The sequence below is a fragment of the Bos grunniens genome, chromosome 12 (genome assembly GCF_055505025.1).
Source record: "Bos grunniens cultivar Pamir isolate PY7600 chromosome 12, Bosgru_T2T1.0, whole genome shotgun sequence".
Taxonomy (NCBI): Eukaryota; Metazoa; Chordata; class Mammalia; order Artiodactyla; family Bovidae; genus Bos; species Bos grunniens.
This window is the reverse complement of record NC_141176.1, coordinates 19,773,555-19,796,595: the sequence shown is the minus strand read 5'-3', so window position 1 is coordinate 19,796,595 and position 23,041 is coordinate 19,773,555. Positions and strand designations below refer to the sequence as shown.

Sequence of the window (23,041 nt, the reverse complement as noted above, 5' to 3'; positions counted from 1 at the left end):
GAGGAGACAAAGTGGAAGTTAAGCCCTAAAAGGCTCAAAATGACAGTTACAATTTCTGAAGAATGTTAAGATAGATTTGTATGTGGAAGTACTATACTAAGCACAAATTAACTTCTGAAGTACTCCATGATACTGCTACTATCACACTGCAAGGACACATTCTCTGAGAGTGGTGTTCTGGTAACACTGGACCTGGGTTTTTGTGTGTCAGCCCTTAATAGCAGTGTCCAGCTCTGAGAAAACTGCCCCACCTAACTGTCCACAGCAAGTCTGCAAATCTATAGGTCATATTTGGTTGTACTGCTATTAAGGCATCCTAGCATCAAACAGCATTGTTATCTCACTTAATGTGTCTCTTGAGAAGCTAATCAAAATCTAAGAGAAAATAGAACTTTTGTAACTAGAAGGCTGCAGAAAAATTATACATTTAAGTTGTAAACTTATTTTGCAGATTATCCTAAGCTGTGAAACATACCATTTTCTTTGTATTTCATGTCAATTTAAAGGGCTTCTGGCCGGCTTTATCATCATTAACTTCATTCTGTCCTATAGAGCAATTCTAGGCAGTATCACAGGTTCTCACTGAGCCTTCAGAAATACTCTGGGGTATTGTCTCTGAAGGGCGACCTCCTCCCACCCTCTTCACACACACACACACAAAATTAACAACTCCCTTTTCTACTGTCATCCCTATAGTCATTTCATTATTGCTTATGTTACATCATATTGTGATTATTTCCCTTATTTCTCTATGATTAGCCTATAAGCCTAATAGGCTTGAGCCCAGACTATCTTAGCCCATTTAGTGAGCCCATAATCTCATGGAGCACTCAATATCATGTTAATTCCCTTCATAATTGTTGAATGCATTGATAGCAATAATGCATGATACCAATATTAGGATGACTACTCAAAACAACTGGCTTGTTAGATAGCCAGAAGTTAGATCCTTTCAGTAGAATTTTCCTAAGATCAATTAGATCAAATGTATTTCCAGATCACCAGTATCACAGTTTCATTGAAGGATCACAGGGAAAGAGAAATGAGAAACATGAAATAGTTCTTCCCAGCTAATAAGGTTTATATTTTATACATAAAGTAAGTCTATGAAGGCTCTTTATCTCTTACTGAGATGATGCATTAGTTAAGGCATAAAGAATTTCACAGAGTGTGTTTTGTCTTCTAGGTAATAAACTTTGACAGTATACCTGATGTAAGTCTTAGGAAAACTGTGTGGTAGGTTGAAGTGGCTTCTGAGATGTTCTTCCTGAAGTGTTACAAGAAAGCATTATGGAGGTCAGGAATTCCAGTTAGCTCTGTTTCCATCTCAAGATTTGGGGTTTTATAAAATATTAAGTAATTTTAAAAGTATTAAAATTATTTGATGGCTATTTTCCCCACTTTATCATTCACCTGACTGACCCTACTCTCCATTGCTTAAGACAGCCAAATCCAAATCAACCTTGCTTACACCAATGAAGTTATATTAGTTTGTATGTAAGAATTCAACCATAACAACTATTTATGACTGTCTCTGTTCCTCATCAAGAAACAGTTTTCACTTTCATCTTTGCCACTGAGGTCATAGGGTGTGACCTTTTTTCCTAGCACTGTCTTCGTGTTCTTTTCTTGCTGATCTCCCAGACTCTAACTTTAACCAGCTTCCTGAACACACAGTACTCAGCCTCTAAATGCTGCCTGCCTAAATTCATGGCATTCAGCTGCTTGACCCTGAATTGGGAAATCATCTGACTTCTGGACTCTACATTCATTTGGAGGACCCAAATATATTCCCAAATTAACTGAAGTTCTAGCCTTATAATACTCTGCTTGCTCTCAGATTGATTTTGCATAATGGTCTCTCACTCTTCATGGTTAAAATGCCTTCCAAACTAGGCATGACCTACCAAATATTGGGGTGTTTTATAATTAACAGACCTGTTCATCGATAATATTCCTGATAGGTCTGCACTCTGAGATTTATTTTTAAGATGTTTTCTAAAATTAATTGCTCACTGCCAATAATACCCTCATTTTTAAATAAGGAAAAAGCCTAAGATACTGTTGCATTAGTTTAGGATTTTGACATCAAGATTCTAAATACAACACATGGCAACCGTTAGTTACCTTTAAATAGATAACTGCTCAATGGAATTTATCCAGAGACCTGCGAAAGGAAGCATGGGAATGATGAAATCAGCATATAACCTTGTCTTCAATCTAGTATGAAAATTCCTTATTTTGGCAAAGTTTACTTTTCATCTTGTTTCATTTCCTGTCTTAGTATGATAACCTTTTTATATGAAACTGCTATTTTAAATTTTTGTAGTTTTCATTTGTTCATGTGTAGAAATGTGTAATTTTATTATTTGTGATATCTGATGTATTTCAAGTAACAATTTCCTTATGCATATAAGAACTTTAAAATTAAACTGAAAACATACCTGACATGGAGTAGATTTCCCATAAACATTTAAATTAATATTGAATCAATCTGATTTGTTTAACATGGTGGTAAGTCAGAATTTTTAGAATTCTGTTATCAACAGTCTTACAACTTTACAACCTCTGTTTTCTAAATGTTTACTTTTAATATTCAGTAGTTTTGTATTTAATTTCTCATAGTTGAAAATATGAAACTTCTAGAAACAAAATTTTTCTAGAGTAAATCTTTTTAGACTATGTGTTTGGTTCTGTTACTGGCTCCTAAGGAAAAGAAATTGCAATAATCTAAGTCTTTCTAAAAAGAAATAATTCAGGATTAGGATTCCTATAAGAATTAAGAATAAAAAAAAAAAGAATTAAGAATAATGTAGAAAATCAAGAAATAAGTTAGGGGTGAAAATGTCCATTAGATTAATTTGATGATTCTAGACATGAGAATCTGTAAGTTATTTTCTCTCATTTTGTCCTCATTTTTAAGTCTCAAACAATGAAACTTCCATCACTTGAATCTCATTCAGTAATGTATGTAGCGCTATTTATTCATTCAAGTTATTTTATTCAGAGGCATTTGCCTCTGATACTAGTCTCTTCAGTGTCATCAAAATGAATTTGATTTAGATGATAATTAAGCATGTAGGAGAAACATAAGTTTTCCCACTGATTTGAAGATCATGAAATGAAGCAGAACAAAAAGTTATAATTTAGTATAATAAAGTTCCTATTTGTGAATGTTGTCCTAAAGAAGTGTTTAGTATCGCTTGGTTATTTTGCCAGGGGAATGACAATGTAAACAGAAGCTTAAACTGTCCTATCCTAGAGAAGTTAAATGTGGTCATATTCAAATACTTAAAAATTGGCTTGGCTTAAAGTTGTGTGACCTTAAGTAAATTGCTCTCTTCAAGTCTCACTGTAAATTTTAAGTAAAAGGTCTGTCTTGTCCTTTTTTTTTTTATATATAATCCTAGGACAGAGTCAGTCTACAATGTATTTTATAAATAATTCTGTACACTAACATGTTACTCATTAATCTTGCAGACTTAGGTAGAAACCTCAGTTATCACCTTAGAATTTTGGATATTATATATTTACCTTTTCCATTCTAGAAAAAATTTTAGATTTTTTCCCCCACACTTTTGTCAGATTGTATCCTTGACTATATGAAACATAGCCAACAGAAAGAAAAACAGCTCCATGGAAACTTGGAGAAGGAGAGGCACACACTCATTCTTATTTTTAAAAAATAAAAAATTTTAATGTTTATCAGATACAGCATTTAATTGAATTAATGGGACAATATGAAAGTACTGGATATTTATTCAACTGGTGTTTACAATGACCTTAAACCTTGTTTGAATATTTTGTAAAGCAGTAATAAAAATTATAAAATTTCAGTATATTTTGTCTTAAGCAATATGCTGAATGTTAAATTTTATGTAAGGATCAAGTCATATAAAATATTATAATAGGTATAGAAGTTTCAAGAGTAGTATTTAATGTGTTTTAAGCCATAATGTCCAAAGGGTGTTTGGTTATAATTTTTCTTAAAGTTGACTTTTTTCTTGAAATAGAGTTCAAGAGACAAATTCAGGTGGATTCAATTTGAAGAATTCCAGTTTCCTTTAAGCAAAATTTCACTTTATTTCAAACTAAACAAAATTACATTGTATTTGTAATTTGACAACACACTTGAAATGTATACAGTCTAAAGGATTCAAATTTCAAACCTTTTGATTTAATCTATTGGCTGTAAGCAAGGCCACAACCAAGTATTAATACTTGTAAATCTCCTATTGCAAGAAATTGTATCAGAAGGAATTGGATTATCAAGAATGGCTGCTATGTTTTGTTCTGGGCTGTGTGGCATGAAGGATCTTATTTCCCCAATCAGGGAACCCATGGATCGAACCCGTGCCGCCTGCAGTGGAAGCGCAGAGTCAAAAGCACTGGACCACCAGGGAAATCCCAAGAATGGCGACTGGTTTTGATCATGGTTATGTACATAACATGTGTATGTATGTTATATACCTTACCAAAGTAGAGCAGGACAGTTTTATTCATATGCAAATCTATTTTTGAATAGTGTAAAAATCTGACATGGTGATAATTTGAGGTCTATGCTGCTGCTGCTGTTAAGTTGCTTCAGTCGTGTCCGACTCTGCGACCCCATAGACGGCAGCCCACCAGGCTCCCCCGTCCTTGGGATTCTCCAGGCAAGAACACTGGCGTGGGTTGCCATTTCCTTCTCCAGTGCAGGAAAGTAAAAAGTGAAAATGAAGTCACTCAGGTGCTCAACTCATAGCGACCCCATGGACTGCAGCCTACCAGGCTCCTCCGTCCATGGGATTTTGCAGGCAAGAGTACTGGAGTGGTCTGCCATTGCCTTCTCCGTGAGGTCTATAAATAAGAGTGAATATAATTTCATCCCATCAAAAAGCTATTAAAATAATTCTTAAAATGCCTTAAAAGTTTTCTGTTTACATTTTTCAAGTGAGATGATCTTTTATTATTAAAGACCTATTCTATGCCCAGTACTTCACAATAGTCTAAAAAAGATGGTCACTGTCTGCAAAGAACTTTTAGCCTAGCTGGTAATATTGTACTGACTTACAGGAAACAACTAGAGAAGAGTGGAGTGTAAAGTCTGTCTTACGAACTTGAAGTGGGCAGTAGAACCTCAAAGAAAATGTGGATCTAGACAATGGAAAAGACTTCTTAGAGGAGGTGGAAAATAAGCTCCTATCTATTGAAAAATAGATAGGATTAACTCAATGAAATGAAAGAATTGGAGACTTAGTGCAGAAAACATGAAGAAAGTCATGATCAGGTAAGGAAGAGTAGTTGCAGTTTTAAAACAGATTGGTTCTTGGGGAGATGGTAGGGAAATAAGTGTACATGTTTGAGATTGTTTTCCTTCCTCTGCATAATGTGCCCTAATTTCTAATTGAAGAAAATGAGAGTATTCAGATTGCCTGCAGTCTCTTGAAAAATAAAAATGTGATCTGAAGGAAAATAAAACATGAGTTGTAAGAAATATTAGAAGGAAGCCTAGGCTTAAGTTAGATCGGATTACCCTAAACATTGGGCAGTCTAGGCCTTTAATTCAGCAAATCAAGTGAGAAATCTTGAGAGGAAGAGGTTGCATGGCCAAAAGCCTACTGTCAGGGATACTTTTTGCCCAGTTGAGATTGACTTTACCACTACAGAAATGATTATGAGTTAATACTGCAGTAGTGTTGTTAAGCCAAATAAAAACATTACTCCTTTTCCAAACCTCTAATTTTCATCCACCCTTAGCTCAAATTATTTACTCTTAGGATGTGCTTTCCCTCATCTTTAGCTATCTAAATATTTTTAGGGTATCTAGCCCCTGCATGAAATTTTCCCAGTTCACTTTTCTCTTCATACAGAAATATTGTTTCTCTCTTTTTTGCTCCTATACCTGCCCTAGAACAATTAATACATCCTTCTTTATGGGTAGAGGGTTTTGTTTTTTTTTAAACACATTAGCACAGATTAGTTTATTTGGCACCTCTCCCAGGTAACATCCTAACCCAGTTAAAATGCCTAAGAAGTGATTCTAATGAAATCTGATCATGGGACGGTCCATCTATTTTATTTTTCATTATATACTCTGCAAGATGCTTGATAAATGCCAATTGATTGCTGAAAATCAGTAGTAATTTGGAGACAGTGTGTTCTGGAAAGGCTGAATACCAGCTACATAAATATAAAAATGCCCAGGCTCTTACCTGGTAATTTAGAAGTCCTACGAAACTTTGAGGCTATTAGTGATCTAGCTGATCATCTAAAACTTTCCAAGAAAGTATAATTTAACCGTATCCTATTGGCTTTTATTTGTTGTCTCTGAGGAGATGGACTTCCCTGGTGGCTCAGCTGGTAAAGAATCCTCCTGCAATGCAGGAGACCTGGGTTCCATCCCTGGGTTGGGAAGATCCCCTGAAGAAGGGAACAGCTACCCACTCCAGTATTCTGGCCTGGAGAATTCCAGGGACTAGTCCATGGGGTTGCAAAGAGTCAGACACGACTGAGCGGCTTTCACTTCACTGAGGAGATGAGGCTCTCCCAGTGGCTTAGCAGTAAAGAATCCTCCTGTAATGCATGAGATGCGAGTTTGATCCCTGGGTCAGGAAGACCCCCTGGAGACAGAAATGGCAACCCACTCCAGTATTCTTGCCTGGGAAATCCCATGGACAGAGAAGCCTGGCGAACTACAGTCTGTGGGGCCTTAAAAGAGTAGGACACAAAACTGAGCCACTAAGCACACGTGCACACCCTGAGGAGACGGGAGATGCAAGTAGAATGAAAAGTCCTTACGTTAAAAGATACTTCTCAGAAAAAAAAATTCCGAGAGCCAGCATTACTATAATCACAAAAATAACTATTGAACATCTGCTACAATGCTTTAAAGTGATTAGAGTTAATGGTATGCTTCTGAATCCCTCTGCTTACTAGAGCTACTTTATTGACTGAAATGGGTTTTCTTATAAACTTTCTTGGACAATTTTATAAAAGACTATCCAAATCACTTGAAAAAAGCTTTCAGAAATAAAAGAAAAAATTGTGGATCAAATATGGAACTTGTTTGTTTTCTGCTAGGACATTTAAGTTATAATGTGATAAGGATTTATTTTTATGTACCCTTAGAGCTTTTATATAAAACCTATAGGACATTTTTGTCTGATTTCCAAAACCTATATATAAATTACATTTTTTTTGAAAAGTCTAATGTTGCTTTTGGGTTTGATTTGGCTTTGAGGGAGGTTGACATATTTACCAGACATATTTAGCCAGCAGTCAGGAATTCAACCAGCAATTAAATAATGATTCCCATGGTGAAGCAGTTTCCCCTTTATACTGATTTGCATTATGACCTGTTTTCTAGGCACTTATTTTGACATCACCACTGCCCCCATCAAAAAAAAAAAATCGTATCTTGTGTACCTAGACCATGTGGAGAAAGGACTGAGACCAGAAGCAGAAAACAGACATTGTCCATACAGAGCAAAGTGCCAGACAACAGCTCGTTCTAGTAAAAGGCAATAAAGGCCACATGTGATGATCTCCTCAGTTCAAAACTGTAAGTAACTAGGGAATTGCAGGGGCATTAGACAGATGTCTCTGCTGACTCAGTAAAAAATGTCTTCATTTTGTAATTTGTGGCCTGTACGCTTGTAAATTAAGATGCTTTGAGTTGTCAAGTACTGGACTTTTCTGGTTTGTGGGTAAGATCCTAAGCCAAAATAGAATGCAGTATTCCCCCAAAAGTAACTTGGGACCTTTGCCTTAAGACCCAAGGCAAAGGTCACATGAATTTAGATAACTAGGTTAGAACTAAGTCACTGGGCCTTGGCCTAGATATTAGGCAAATTAGGGGACTTTAGTCTTGATAGAGCAAGGAATAGGGAGATGTTATGGCCTCTTGAAACCAAAATAATAAAAACATAAAATAATGGAATTTTTAGAAATTAAATCCAGCTCTACTGTATACAGAAGGATTCTAAGAAAGTCTGTTGGCAACAAAACTGGGCATGTGACTACTGTGGTGATCTAGGACTGAAGAAAACCTGAACAGAATACTGACAATGAAAATGGAGATAAGAATAAATTTAAGATATTTCAAAAGAAAAAAATTGCACAACATCGTTATGAGTTGAATAAAAGTGGGTGTCAAAAGTAACGTTTTCTGTCCTGGAAGACAATGATAGTATCACTGAAAGAAGAGAGTTAAGAAAAACTAATTTGAGAAAGAAAGACGTTGAGTCCCATTTTTGTAATATTGAATTTAAAATGATATCCAGGCATTCTTTTGGAATTGCTTTGATTAAAAGTCACTGAATATACAGAACTAGAATTCTGTGTAAAAGTCTGGCTGGAGAGGCAGTGTCAGTTACCCATTCAAAGCTGATACGGGTAGACAAGCTAACTAAAGATCTTTATTAAAGCCAATATATCCCTTTCTTTTAAAAAGAAATACATAAACACCTACATTTATGTAAAAAAAATATTTGGGTATGTAGTCTTAAATAAACATTTCCAAAATGAAATTAAAACCTTTTTTTTTTTCGAGTGTCATATCTCAAGCTTCTGCCTTTAGGAAAATTCCTACACTTGTATCAGTTATGAAAGTCAATAACTAAAATGTGTTCATATTCTTGAACCTTCCCTTTTCTTCTATTCACTAAACAAAATCTTTCTCACTGTTACACTGAAGGAATGAAATTGAGAGCTTAAAGTGTAAACAATTCAGTCAGTTAAAACTGTAAAATTGACATAACTTTAATTTCTCAAATGGAAAAGCATGTAATTAAATTGTGGGAAATGTGCTGGTCTCCAATTTCAAGAAACAGTGCAGCACAAAGGCCTGGCATTCTGGCTGAAGAATTGTAATAATAAACAGAAATTTGAAAACCAGGAAGACAAGTTTTCCAAGACAGCAACTGTGGCATTTCAAAAGAGGTATAACAAGAAATTCCAGAAGATGGTCAAAATAGGTTTAGATAATTGAGATTCCTTATTTAAATACTTGTTTTTGATGGAGAAAAACAGTTAAGAGGAGATTAAGCTAAGAGGTTGAAAACATTTTCTCCTTTCGCCCTAAATTGGGTTTGCTTCTGAAGAAAAGCGTTAGCCAAAATAATCAAATAGAGATTCAATACTGCTTAAATTGCACCCAGAAATTTAAAAAGTGACCAAGCAAAAAAAATTTTTTAATTAATTGAAAGTAGTAATCTGGTTTTCTAGAAGTTAGACCTTGCTTTATAGGATTCCTATTTAGAAAGTCAAAGTGTCTTGATTGGTTTCCCAAGTAATTACATGCCCATCATGAGACAGAAATATATTACTCTACATTTTAAATTTCTAATATATTCTACTTTAATGATATGTAAGGAAACCTAAAGTATTAACATGTGCTTCCAAAATAGCCTTTTAAAAACTCAGTAATATGTCTTCTGAATATACTAGAATCTTTTAGACCCTTTTACCTAAATCTTTGAACCATTTGATTAATCCAAATTCAATGAACCTATGTCTTCAAGTCAAGTTATCCAGAACTGGGAACATTTGTTTCTATGTTTCCATCCTAGTTACATCTGACTTACATGCCAGGTCTGATGACTTCTACTATCTTTTCATGACTTCTAAATTATGGAGGTAAGTCAAGATTTAATATTGACTGTAGTCATGTAACATTCATTCTGAACTTGTATTCCTTTAATATATTTAATTACTAAGCATTCTTGTAGCATTACACTTTCATTAGCATATTATGGTATATCCTAGTTTGGCTTGGCTATTTTAAATGTATAATTTTGCATAACTTTCAACTACTTAGTACTTCTATATACATCTATATATATCTATATACATCTCGATTTTTGTGTGGTTACCCATATAAACTTCTCATAGACAAATACCATGGGTTTCTTTCTGTAGTCTTTAACTTGAATCAACTCATTCAGACTCTTCATGTAAAATATCACTTGTCTTTGAATCTACTGTAATTCTTGTTTTTCCAAGTGGATGTTTACTGAGACTATAGTGTTCCAAATTTTTCACTTGAGTTCAGTAAGAGTGTTAGATGTCTATCACTGCTGTTCAGTTGCCAAGTCGTGTACGAGTCTTTGCAACCCCATGGACTTTTGTTAGCTGCCTCCTGTACAGTATTACAAACCTCTGTCCATTGTTCTTCAGGGACTCTGTTCACTGGATCTAATCCCCTGAATCTATTCATCACCTCCACTGTATATTCACCTCCACTGTTTGGCACTGTGGGGGAATATAAAGACCAGTATGAAGCACAATCCCAGTCCTCATCTTAAAAGAATTCATGGAACCGCAGACATTGCAACCAGACTTTCTTGGGGCGTTTTTACAAGAAGGGTAAGATAAACCTCTCCTATTTGGCTTCCAACTTGGGAACCCAAAGATACTCACATTCTTACCAGAGTGTGAAATGAGAAAAGTAACATGAAATACAAACACTTGGTGGTGTGTTTTACTCAACTGGCAGAGTAAAAAAAGCCACTTTAAAACAATGATTTCTGGATTTGAGGTGTTGGTGTGAAACCTGAAGGTACAGAAAACTCTGTGATTAAGTCTTAGGCATATTTCAGTTTGGGGAATTAAGTCCTATTTATTCTGCTGTACTTTGTTGCTTATTTATTGTGTGTCATGCTTAATACTCATTTCCCATTCACCATGTAAGGGGTTAGCTTTTTATCTATTAAAATATTTGAGGGGTTGGATTGACCTCATTGCTTAGATAAATATTAAGGCATTTTCTAAGCTTAGTAATTTTGAGATGATGAGTCTTTTGGTGAAATTTGTACCAAACTTTTTATCTCTAATAGATCCAATGGAAGACCTAACAATTCAAAAAGTGTAGTTCAGGGACAAAGCTGGTGAGCAATTATGTTTTTATGATATTGTTGATATTCCAGAAATTAAGTAACTTATAGTAATATATTTTCATCTCATCTCTTTACTTCTTAAACTTTTGCTTAAAACACTAAGTTTGATGTTACACTGGTGTTTTCCATGGGTTCAATAGCTCCAGGAAGGTAATAAAATTTCCCAAATTTCCTTTTAAAAATTTCCTCTTACTGCCTTCTGCATTGCTTAATGTGCTGTTACAGAGTAAACTTCCCCAACACAGAAGAAAAATAACAGTAGAATATGGGATATTTAAAAGTCTTAGCAAGTCTTTTATTATTTCACCAAGGTCTCTGGTAATGTGACCATTTCTGTTGTTCATGATAGAAAACCAGTACAAAGATGTATATAACTGAGCTGATATTTGTTAGATATAAACAGCATACAAGACAAATTAGAAACAGCTTACAATTCCCTAAGTCATATATTTCTCAAACTGCTTTCCCTTGACCATTTATATTACTTCAGACTCCTGATTTCACGTATATTTTGAAGTGAAAGTCACTCAGTCATGTCCAACTCTTTGTGATGCCATGGACTTTACAGTCCATAGAATTCTCCAGGCCAGAATACTAGAGTGGGTAGCGTATCCCTTCTCCAAGGGATCTTCCCAACCCAGGGATTGAACCCAAGTCTCCCACATTGCAGGCAGATTCTTTACCAACTGAGCCACAAGGGAAGCCCAAGAATACTGGAGTGGGTAGCTTACCCCTTCTCCAGTGGATCTTCCCAACCCAGGAATCGAAGCAGGGTCTCCTGCATTGCAGGTGGATTCTTTACCAACTGAGCTATTAGGGAAGCACTTCAAATTAAGTTTGACTTTAACATAACTCAGAATTCTTTGCAATTATGACTTGTATGTTAAATTCAAGAATAAAATTCAACACTAGAGCTCCTTTTCAGAAAATTTTTTTAGGAAGAACTTCCAGCCACTTAAAAGTTTACATTGTTGAGATTCAAGAATAAGCTAAAATCCTTAGTGCCTTATCAGAAACGAAACTTTAGGTGATAGAAAGAGGCTGAAACAAACGTAAGTGGGAGAATGAGGGAAGCCCAACTAGATGGACAAACCATGCTTGGTGATGATTCTTCCCTATGTATCTGAGATGGACGGTTACGAGTCTGTGATTTGATCACCAGAGTTTTCAGTTTGGTTGACCAACACAAACTTCTGCCATTATTTTCTTATAATTTCTTATGATTTTCTTATGATCAGTTCAGTCAAGAAGTTAAGTGATACCCATATGAATAAGTTAAAGTCTTCTATTTCCCCTAAATCAGGCAAGAGTTTGAATTTGTCTGTGGTGCATCTAACACATCCCTGTTTGCTTCCAACCGTGTGCCTGCCGCCCTTTCTAAAACAAGACCCAGTTTTTTGTGCATGTTGATGGCTTACTCATCATGCCCCACTCTTTGTTGGAGTGAAGACAAGAGACTTACTGAGATAATCTTGACAGACATGGCTCCAGATATCATCTTTAAAATATTTACTAAAATAAGAAACTCAATCCACTCTGAAAGTACACTTTTCCTAGTCAATAATATATAATTTTTAAATTTTGATAATTTATCTCATTCTAAAAACCGCCGGATTGTGAACCCATGTCTTTTGAGGAACTATTTAATTAAAAGCCTAAGTTAATTTAAACCCATCGTCAATGTTATGACTTGTAGTAAGCTCTAGAAGGGAAGACCTTGTTTTGCTCCTTGCGGTATCCTCAGTGTCTGGAAGAGTATTTAGCATACAATGTCAATAAATATTTTCTGACTGAATTAATTAAATATATGTATTTTACATGTTTTCATGGGTAATGTTTCTATTCAGTTCAGTTCAGTAGCTCAGTCGTGTCCAACTCTTTGCAACCCCATGAATTGCAGCACGCCAGGCCTCCCTGTCCATCACCAACTCCCGGAGTTCACTCAGACTCACGTCCATCAAGTCGGTGATGCTATCCAGCCATCTCATCCTCTGTTGTCCCCTTCTCCTCCTGCCCCCAATCCCTCCCAGCATCAGAGTCTTTTCCAGTGAGTCAACTCTTCGCATGAAGTGGCCAAAGTTTGGAGTTTCAGCTAAAGAGAACATTTTATTTCTCATCTCAAGCTAGTTTCTACAAGTTTAATGACTAAGAACACATTAATAGCAATTTAAACATTTCCTGTCTTATTCTTTGCCAATCTGTAGTCACAGTATTTTTGCTTCACTATTCTTTTAACCAGTTATCAGTCTTTAATAATCTTCTCAGCAAAGCACTATAGAAAATTAAACAGTGTTACATATATAGCCATGCCAACTTTACTCAGCTAGTTAAATCACACATTCCCCAAAACTTAGCAGAATGGAAATATTGTACTCTAGAATATGCTAGTGAGAAAACCAGACCAGACATATCCCCAAAACTAAGATGGCAGACTAAAACAATTAAGTTGACTTTTCTGCGGTAAAGAGAAGAGTACTACCAAAAACAAAACACTCATTCATAAGGCTTTTTTTTTTTTCTTATTTGGGTCATTATTTTCAGTTGCTAACTTTAACATTACTGGTCTTGAAGTATTTTTCTCTTTTCCATTATACATAACCTCTTGAGGTACTACTAGGAGACTTCTGAAAAGATCTTTCTTCCCTATAGCTTGGTACACAAATCTATAAATAATTACTAGAAGTTTCTGGAATGTAATTCCTTTGCTAAGTGCAAGGATTTCACAGGAAAGATGGTAGGGTAAAATTTGGATCAGTATGAGATAATAGGCCATCCTATGCCAAAGCAGTCCCCTAACCCTGGTATCTACACATAATCTTTCAGGCATGGCTTTTCTTCCCTTTTTAAAAAAGACCTACCTGGTCTGGTGAAAAGTAAGTCTTCCTCCTACATTTAAACCACATTCACTTAGTTCTTTCTCCACAGGTGACCATATCTTTGCTGAAAATTCCTGAATATATATATATGTGTGTGTGTGTGTGTGTGTATTTTTCTACAAATGGAAACTACATACTGTACATAAAGTAGAAATATATTTTTTTACTTTATACATTGTCTTACACCTTGATTTTCAACTTATAAATGTTTGATAATCCTTCCTTCTTAGTTTATAAATTGCTGTCTCATTCATTTTAAAGGCTGCACAGTATTTCACTGTGGCCCATAATTTATCCATTGTCTATTGATGAACTCTGAGTTTATTTCTAATTTTTGCTGTTATGATGATACAGTTTCTCACTTGAATATAAGTTCATTAAGAATAAGGATTTTTGTTTTACCCTTGTTTTAAATCTGAAAACTTAGTGTCCAGCAAATGTTTAACAGATGTTTTTGAATGAATGAGTTTGTACTTTTTAAAATGGTGCTCAACTGCTTCCACTCAACATTTTTTAACCCTTTTATGTGCAAAGTACTTGGTGCTCTATTTTTTATTATTTTTTTTTAGTGTTTAAATTATGAAATTATGACACATTTACAGGAGACTTAGAAAAAGAACAAGTTACATATCAGTTCAGTTCAGTTGCTCAATCGTGTCCTACTCTCTGCAACCCCATGAACTGCAGCACGCCAGACTTCCCTGTCCTTCACCAACTCCCGGAGCTTGCTCAAGCTCATGTCCATTGAGTCGGTGATGCCATCCAACTATCTCACCCTCTGTCGTCCCCATCTCCTTCTGCCTTCAATCTTTCCCAGCATCAGGGTCTATTCCAATGAGTTAGTTCTTTGCATCAGGTGGCCAAAGTATTGGAGTTTCAGCTTCAGCATCAGTCATTCCAATGAATATTCAGGACTGAATTCCTTTAGCATGGACTGGTTGGATCTCCTTGCAGTCCAAGGGACTCTCAAGAGTCTTCTCCAACACCACAGTTCAAAAGCATCAGTTCTTCAGTGCTTAGCTTTCTTTATAGTCCAACTCTCACATCCATACATGACTACTGGAAAAACCATAGCTTGGACTAGATGGACCTTTGTTGGTAAAGTAATGTCTCTGCTTTTTAATATGCTATCTAGGTTGGTCATAGCTTTTCTTCCAATGAGCAAGCATCTTTTAATTTCATGGCTGCAATCACCATCTGAGTGAAAAAGTCTGTCACTGTTGCCATTGTTTCCCTCTATTTGCCATGAAGTGATAGGACTGGATGCCATGATTTCAGTTTTCTGAATGTTGAGTTTTAAGCCAGCTTTTTCACTCTCCTCTTTCACTTTCATCAAGAGGCTCTTTAGTTCTTTGCTTTCTGCTGTAAGAGTGGTGTCATCTGCGTATCTGAGGTTATTGCTATTTCTCCCAGCAGTCTTGATTCCAGCTTGTGCTTCATCCAGCCTGGCATTTCACATGATGTACTCTGCATAGAAGTTAAATAAGCAGGGTGACAATATACAGCCTTGATGTACTCCTTTCCCGATTTGGAACTGCCTCTGTTGTTCCATGTCCAATTCTAACTGTTGCTTCTTGACCTGCATGAAGATTTTTCAGGAGGCAGGTAAAGTGGTCTGGTGTCCCATCTCTTTAAGAATTTTCCAAAGTTACATATAGTTCCACTATATGTTATAATTATTCTTTTAAGTAGATAATTAAGATTTTTAGTTGGAGCTTCAGTATCAAACTCTCAAAAATTAATAGAATGAACAGACAGAAAAGTAGAAGGATATAGTAGACCTGAGAAATACTATGAACCAATTCAACATAATTAAGATTTATACAATTTTCACACAACAGCAGGATACAAATTCTATTCAAGTTCCCATAGACTATAAACCAGGAGACACTGGAACATATTCAGGGACATAAAACAAGGTACAAAAATTTAATGGTCTAAAAGTATTGAAATCATACAGAGTCTGTTCTCTTACCACTGAAGAATTATGTTAGAAATCTATATATATATATCAAGGGGGGTTCCATGGTGTAATGGTGAGCACTCTGGACTCTGAATCTAGTGATCCGAGTTCAAAAAATCTCAGTGGGACCTTTCCACCTCGTTAGAAATCTATATCAAAAGATATTTGAAAATAACCCTCATATTTTCAAGTGTAATGTAACAATTACCGAGAGATCTTTGACTTAGCCATTGAAAGCCTCAATAAAGTTAAAAGACTGAAAAAACACAGAAGGTGATTGCACAGAAGAAAGCATTTAAATGAGAAATTAATAGCAAAATGAGTAACTAATATCAAAGATACTTTGATAACTCCATGTGTTTGGAAAATAAATGTCCACTTTTAAAGGATGAGTGTATCTAAGAAGCCATAACAAGGAAAATTAGAAAATATGTGTAACAGAATAAAAATGAAAAGAGAATTTGTTGCATGCAACTGAAGCTGCTCAATGCAACTAAATACAATATGGAATCTTGAATAAGGAATGAAACCAAATAATGAACATTAGCATAAAATTGTGAAATTTAAACAAAATCTGTACTTTAGTTAATAATACTATATCACATGTTAATTTCCTGGGTGTTTTATACAACATAGTATTTCTCTATATTCTCAGAATTGAATTAGAAGTTTCAAGCTTCATTCAAAAAAATTTCTTAAAGCACTAACATAGTAAGCTTTCTAGGCTTTTAGCAGTAGTACTAGATGCCACAATAAATGGAACTATCTAACCTTTGAGTGAATATAAATTAGGAACCTAGCATTCTATTCATACTTATTCAAACAATTGGAACCAATATGTCATAAACTTTTTAGCCAGGCAAAAATTCCTAAGTTTTCTAAAATATGTATATTATATATATTATATAATGTATGTATATTTTATATATATATATACAAAAGAGCTTTTCTACTATACTTGATAAAGGCTTGAGAAAGAATAAGAGATGGAGAAGTTAGAAAACATAAACTAAATTATATGGGAGCACTGAAATAGAAAAAGTGAAACAAAACTAGATAAAAGATCATATAGTTGTTTTTAAACATGGCTGCTCATTAGAATCACATCTAGAGCTTTAGGGGAAAAAAAACAATACCTGGGCATTTGTATTTTTTTTTTTAATTCCAAGATAATTCTAATGTGCATCTGGATTTTAAAAAATGATTACAGGTTTTTCTATTAAATGGTAGTTTTAGTGAGATAGAATTCTACTATTTCCTGTTGACCAATCATGATACAGTGGTATTAAGATGAGTAATAGTTACATAATCACAATAGTAAAAGATGTTTATCAGTTTTCAATCAATAACCAGACAAAAAATTAAAATAATTGCAATTGGAAGCCATAATGGAAGCATGATAAACCTAACAATATAAAATAATTACAAACAATTTAGCAAGTAAGTAGAGTGATGTGATAACTGAAGGTGCATACATGCACCTGTTTTCATCCACCCAGCCAGTCTGTGTCTTTTGGTTGGTACATTTATTCCATTTACATTAAGGTAATTATATATATGGATGATTTTATTACCATTTTCTTAATTGTTATGTTTATTTTTTGTAGGTCTTTCCCTTCTCTTGTGTTTCCTGCCTACAGAAGTTCCTTTAGCATTTGTTGTAAAGCTGGTTTGGTGGTGCTGAATTTTCTTAACTTTTGCATGTCTGGAAAGCTTTTGATTTCTCCATCAAATCTGAATAAGAATCTTGATGGGTAGAGTATTCTTGGTTGTAGGTTCTTCCTTTTCATCACTTTAAATATATCATGCCATTTCCTTCTGTCTTGTAGAGTTTCTTTCAAGAAATCAGCTTATAACCTTATAACCTTATAAACTTCCCTTGTATATTATCATTTTTCCTTTGTTGCTTTTAATATTTTATCTTTGTCTTTAATTGTTTTCAGTTTGATTATTATGTGTCTCATTGTGTTTCTCTTTGGGTTTATCCTGCCTAGGACTCTTTGTGCTTCCTGGACTTGGTTGACTATTTCCTTTCCCATGTTAGGGACATTTTCAGCTATTATTTCTTCAAATATTTTATCAAGTCCTTTCTCTCTCTCTTCTATTTCTGGGACTCCTACAGTGTGAATGTTGGTACATTTTATGTGGTCCCAGAGGACTGTTAGACTGTCTTCAGTTTTTTTTCATTCTGTTTTCTATATTCTGTTTTGCGGCAGTGATTTCCACCATTCTGTCTTCCAGGTCACTTGTCTGTTGTGCTGCCTCAGTTATTCTGCTCTTGATTCCTTCTAGTATATTGTTCATCTCTGTTTGTTTTTTAGTTCCACTACGAACTAAAAAAGTTCCTCTAGGTCTTTGGTAATGGAGAAGGAAATGGCAACCCACTCCAGTGTTCTTGCCTGGAGAATCCCATGGACGGGGGAGCCTGGTGGGCTGCTGTCTATGGGGTCACACAGAGTCGGACACAACTGAAGCGACTTAGCAGCAGGAGGTCTTTGGTAAACATTCTTGCATCTTCTCCATTCTGTTTTTGAGATCCTGGATCATCTTCACCATCATCATTCTGAATTCTTTTTCTGTCTATCTCTACTTCATTTAGTTGTTTTTCTGGGGTTTTATCTTGTGTCTTCATCTGGGACATAACCCTCTGCCTTTTCATTTTGATTAACCCTCTGTGATATGATTTTTGTTCTGGCTGGCTGCAGGATTATAGTTCTTCCTACTTCTTTTGTCTGACCTCCAGAGGATTAGGCTAACAGGCTTGTGTAAGCTTCCTGATGGGAGGGACTAGCAGTGGGAAAAACTAGGTCTTGCTCTGGTGGGCAGGGTGTGCTCAGTAAAACTGTAATCTGATTGTCTGCTGGGTCTGTGCTCCCTCCCTATTAGTTGTTTAGTCTGAGGAGACCCAGCCCTGGAGTCTACAGGCTCTATTGTAGAGTTAATGGTGACCTCCAAGAGGGCTCAGGCCAGGGGCAGCACTTCCAAGGACTGCTGCTGCCAGTGCCCCAGTCCCTGTGGTGAGCCACTGCCAACCCACACCTCCACAGGAGACCCTCCAACACTAGCAGGTAGGTCTGCTCGGTCTCCTGTGGGGTCACTGCTCCTTTCTCCGTGGGCCCCGGTGCATGCAAGATTTTGTGCATGTCCTCCAAGAGTGGAGTCTCTGTTTCCGCAGTCCTGTGGAAATCTTGTGACCAAATCCCACTGGCCTGCAAAGTCAGATTCCGTGGGGATTCCTAGGCATTTCGCTGGATCCCCAGGCTGGGAAGCTTGATGTAGGGTTCAGAAGCTTCACAACAGTGGGAGAGCTTATTTGGTATTATTGTTACCCACTTTGTGAGTTGCCCACTCAGAGGACTATGGGATTTGATTTGATTTTGATTGCATCCCTCCTGTCTCATTGTGGCTTCTCCTTTGTCTTTGGATGGGGGCTATGTGTTTTGGTGGGTTCCAGTGTCCTCCTGTTGATGGCTGTTCAACAGCTAGTTACAATTTTAGTGCTCTCATAGGAGGAGATAAGTGCACATTCTTCTACTCTGCCATCTTGAATCAATCCCCTCTCTTTATTCTCTTTCATTTAATGATTTCCTTTCTAGATGTTTATCCTAATATTTTAAATGACATATATATATGAGGATTCCTACAAAAGGACTCATTAAATCAAAGTAATATATGAACATTGAATGTTAATATTAATAGAAGTTATATTCAAAAGCTTTCCACCAGAGTAGGTGATAATTGTTAACAAAGGTATTTCTTTGTTTAGCACCAAGTGTTTAGCACAATGCTTTTACACATAGTAGAATTAAAACTGAGTGGATCAAGCTCACATTCAAGTGAGAAAAATTTGTTTTTATGATGGCATGTAAGTCTATACAGAGAAAAGGGCTGCTTTCTACACCTAGGAAAAGAGGAAAACAGGCCTCCAAGAAGAGGTGCAATTGAAAGTGGGTCACCCATCTTCCATCATTATCATCACTGATAGTTATAGAGTGACTTCCATGTGCCAGGTAATGTGCTGAGTATTTTACATTATCTCCTTTAATTTTCACATATCCTGTAAGGGAGATATATTATCCTATCAGTTCAGTTCAGTTCAGTTCAGTTGCTCAGTCATGTCCAACTCTTTGCGACCCCATGAATCGTAGCATGCCAGGCTTCCCTGTCCATCACCAGCTCCCGAAGTTCACCCAGACTCAGGTCCATCGAGTCAGTGATGCCATCCAGCCATCTCATCCTCTGTCGTCCCCTTCTCCTCCTGCCCTTAATCCCTCCCAGTATCAGAGTCTTTTCCAATGAGTCAACTCTTCACATGAGGTGGCCAAAGTACTGGAGTTTCAGCTTTAGCATCATTCCTTCCAAAGAAATCCCAGGGCTGATCTCCTTCAGAATGGACTGGTTGGATCTCCTTGCAGTACAAGGGACTCTCAAGAGTCTTCTCCAACACCACAGTTCAAAAGCATCAATTCTTCGGCGCTCAGCTTTCTTCACAGTCGAACTCTCACATCCATACATGATCACAGGAAAAACCATAGGCTTGACTAGATGGACCTTTGTTGGCAAAGTAATGTCTCTGCTTTTGAATATGCTGTCTAAGTTGGTCATAATTTTCCTTCCAAGGAGTAAGCATCTTTTAATTTCATGGCTGCAGTCACCATCTGCAGTGATTTTGGAGCCCAAAAAAATAAAGTCTGACACTGTTTGCACTGTTTCCCCATCTATTTCCCATGAAGTGGTGGGACCGGATGCCATGATCTTCGTTTTCTGAATGTTGAGCTTTAAGCCAACCTTTTCACTCTTCTCTTTAACTTTCATCAAGAGGCTTTTTAGTTCCTCTTCACTTTCTGCCATAAAGGTGGTATCATCTGCATATCTGAGGCTATTGATATTTCTCCCAACAATCTTGATTCCAGCTTGTGCTTCTTCCAGCCCAGCGTTTCTCATGATGTACTCTGCATATAAGTTAAATAAGCAGGGTGACAGTATACAGCCTTGACGTACTCCTTTTCCTCTTTGGAACCAGTCTGTTGTTCCATGTCCAGTTCTAACTGTTGCTTCCTGACCTGCATACAGGTTTTCTCAAGAGGCAGGTCAGGTGGTCTGGTATTCCCATCTCTTTCAGAATTTTCCAGTTTATTGTGATCCACACAGTCAAAGGCTTTGGCATAACAGAAATCAATGTTTTTCTGGAATTCTCTTGCTTTTTCTATGATCTAACGGATGTTGGCAATTTGATCTCTGGTTCCTCTCCCTTTTCTAAAACCAAGGATATTTATTTATTATCCTCATTTGATAGATAAAAAAAAGCTGAGGCACAGAGAGTGACTTGCCCAAGCCATGTAGCTAGTAAATGACTTAGTTGGGATTAGACATCAAGCAGTCTAGTCCAGCGTTCTGGTCTGTTCCCACCCAGCCATCTGTCCCAGACTCAGCGCCTCCATGCCCGTGTGCCCCAAGTGTGACATGGAGGTATACTTTGGTGAGTGGGTGACCTCCCTGGGGAAGGACTGGCATCAGCCTTGCCTGAAGTGTGAGAATGTAGAAAGACACTGACCTTGGGGGAGTCATGCAGAACATGAAGGCAAGCCCTTTGGCAACCACCCCTGCTACACAGCCATGTTTGGACCCAAAGGCTTTAGGCACAGTGGAGCTAAGAGCCACTCTTTCAAGTAGACCCAGGTTTTGAAGATCGTATCTTCAACTGCCTGCTGGGCTGGTGCCCTCCAGGCTGATAGCAGGCCTTCCCCACAGGCACCTGGGGCTCCCCTGCAGACCCTCATCCCCTCAGTAAACCCAGATATTTGGGAGGGGGGAAGACATCAAGCAGTCTGATTCCATAGCCCCATATTTTTTTTTTTTTTTTGCTACATTGGGTCTTCATTGGTGCACATGGGCTTTCTCTAGTTGCAGTGAGTGTGGGCTACTCTCTACTTGTGGTGTACAGGCTTCCCATTATGGAACGTAGGCTCTGTAGTTGTGCTGCGTGGGCTTAGTTGCTCTATGACATATGGGATCTTCCGGAACCAGGGATCAAACCCATGTCCCCTGCATTGGCAGGCGAATTCTTAACCACTGGACCACCAGGGAAGTCCCTCAATAGCCCCTTCTTGAATGCTTTATGTGTTCATGAAGAAGAGAAAGGGAAAAGAGGCACTGACGGTAGAAAGAACATTCACCAAAGCACCAACTGCACCATGTTGTTTAGAGAGCAGCAGGTAGTCAGTGTGGCTTGAGCATTAAGGTACGCTTGCCCAAAGATGGCTTGGTGGAAGGCCAGAAAGATAGACTGAGCACATATTTGACTAACATATGTTCCCTATATATGGAATTTCCAAACAGGAAGATGGCTATTGCTCTGGCATGAGGGTAGTCTCTGATTTCAGTGTTTTGTTCATGGCAAGAGCGTCAGGCTTTTTTATCCTTTCGAAACTATAGCATTCAGTTCTGTCTTCAGAGGATACTGTTCTGGTGCCGACCAGATGGAAGCCTTCCATCAGTAAAGTGTCAATCAGTAAGCCAAGAACATTAGTTCCGTTGGCCAGTTTTCGGTTATCAGGTTTTATGGAGATATACCTAGGACACACAAAAATGTTCAGTTATGAAATATCCCTTTAATAACTAGCAAAACTAAATATATGTTTGATTTATAACTTCAAATAAAGGCATAATACCACTTTTATCAGGTTTTTTTAAAGACTTCATTTATAAATCTAAGCCAGTAATTTCAGGCTACTGAAAACAGAGACCCTACTGTAATCTCCAAAGTCATTTTAATTCCACATTTAGGAATATAGCTAACACTGATGAAGTCTCACTACGCAATTATTTCCTGGAGCAAACAATTTCATCAAACAATTAAATTAGCTTTTGATTGTTATATAATTTAACTATTTCCAGTTTTTCTTTTTGACTTGCTAAATATTGTTTAATTTAATTAATTGATTCAATCATTTTGATGAATACTTGATCCTTTTACAGTTTCCCCCTAGATTTAATTTTACTCATTATCAGCACTGACATTACAAATTTTCTCCTGTGACTTTCTGTTATCGAAAGCATTTTTTCAGGTGAGGTTTTGCAGATATTAAATGTCAAGATTTTATTGTCAATTTTTCTCAATAACTATCCATAGTTGAAGAGCAAAACAAAGGATCTAAAAGGACTCTAAAGTCAAAGTGACAAAACTTCCTATTTCCTAGAAAATTCAATAAAATCAATACACATAAATCAAGAAAAAATATATACCTTAACTTTCAGATTGTGCTGTGCTTAGTTGCTCAGTCATGTCTGACTCATTGTGACCCCATGGACTATAGCCTGCCAGG

At 36.7% G+C, this 23,041-nt stretch overlaps 1 protein-coding gene, 1 long non-coding RNA gene and 1 pseudogene across 12 annotated transcripts in view; 2 read left to right on the top strand and 1 right to left on the bottom strand.

Moving 5' to 3' along the window:
- Nucleotides 1-12,700, top strand: part of LOC147361477 (uncharacterized) — a 95,760-nt gene extending 83,060 nt beyond the window's left edge. For 3 of the 4 annotated variants that reach the window (XR_015137974.1, XR_015137972.1, XR_015137973.1), the window contains 4 exons: nucleotides 4,334-4,453; nucleotides 7,349-7,543; nucleotides 9,552-9,618; nucleotides 10,159-12,700. This is a non-coding gene — a long non-coding RNA (uncharacterized LOC147361477). Of the gene's footprint in view, nucleotides 1-4,333; nucleotides 4,454-5,055; nucleotides 5,270-7,348; nucleotides 7,544-9,551; nucleotides 9,619-10,158 lie in introns of all 4 variants that reach the window. The other variant, XR_015137975.1, reaches the window with a different exon arrangement.
- The window catches only part of KCNRG (potassium channel regulator), a 118,795-nt gene that overhangs the window by 77,188 nt on the left and 18,566 nt on the right, over nucleotides 1-23,041 (bottom strand). The window contains exon 4 of one of the 8 annotated variants that reach the window (XM_086329140.1): nucleotides 21,888-22,289. The exons of the other annotated variants lie outside the window; for them this stretch is intronic. Coding sequence (XP_086185266.1) covers nucleotides 22,064-22,289 — 226 coding nt within the window. The 3' untranslated portion in view covers nucleotides 21,888-22,063. Of the gene's footprint in view, nucleotides 1-21,887; nucleotides 22,290-23,041 lie in introns of those variants that run through there. 8 annotated transcript variants of the gene reach the window in all.
- On the top strand, nucleotides 21,008-21,528 carry LOC147361476 (cysteine-rich protein 1 pseudogene; annotated as a pseudogene).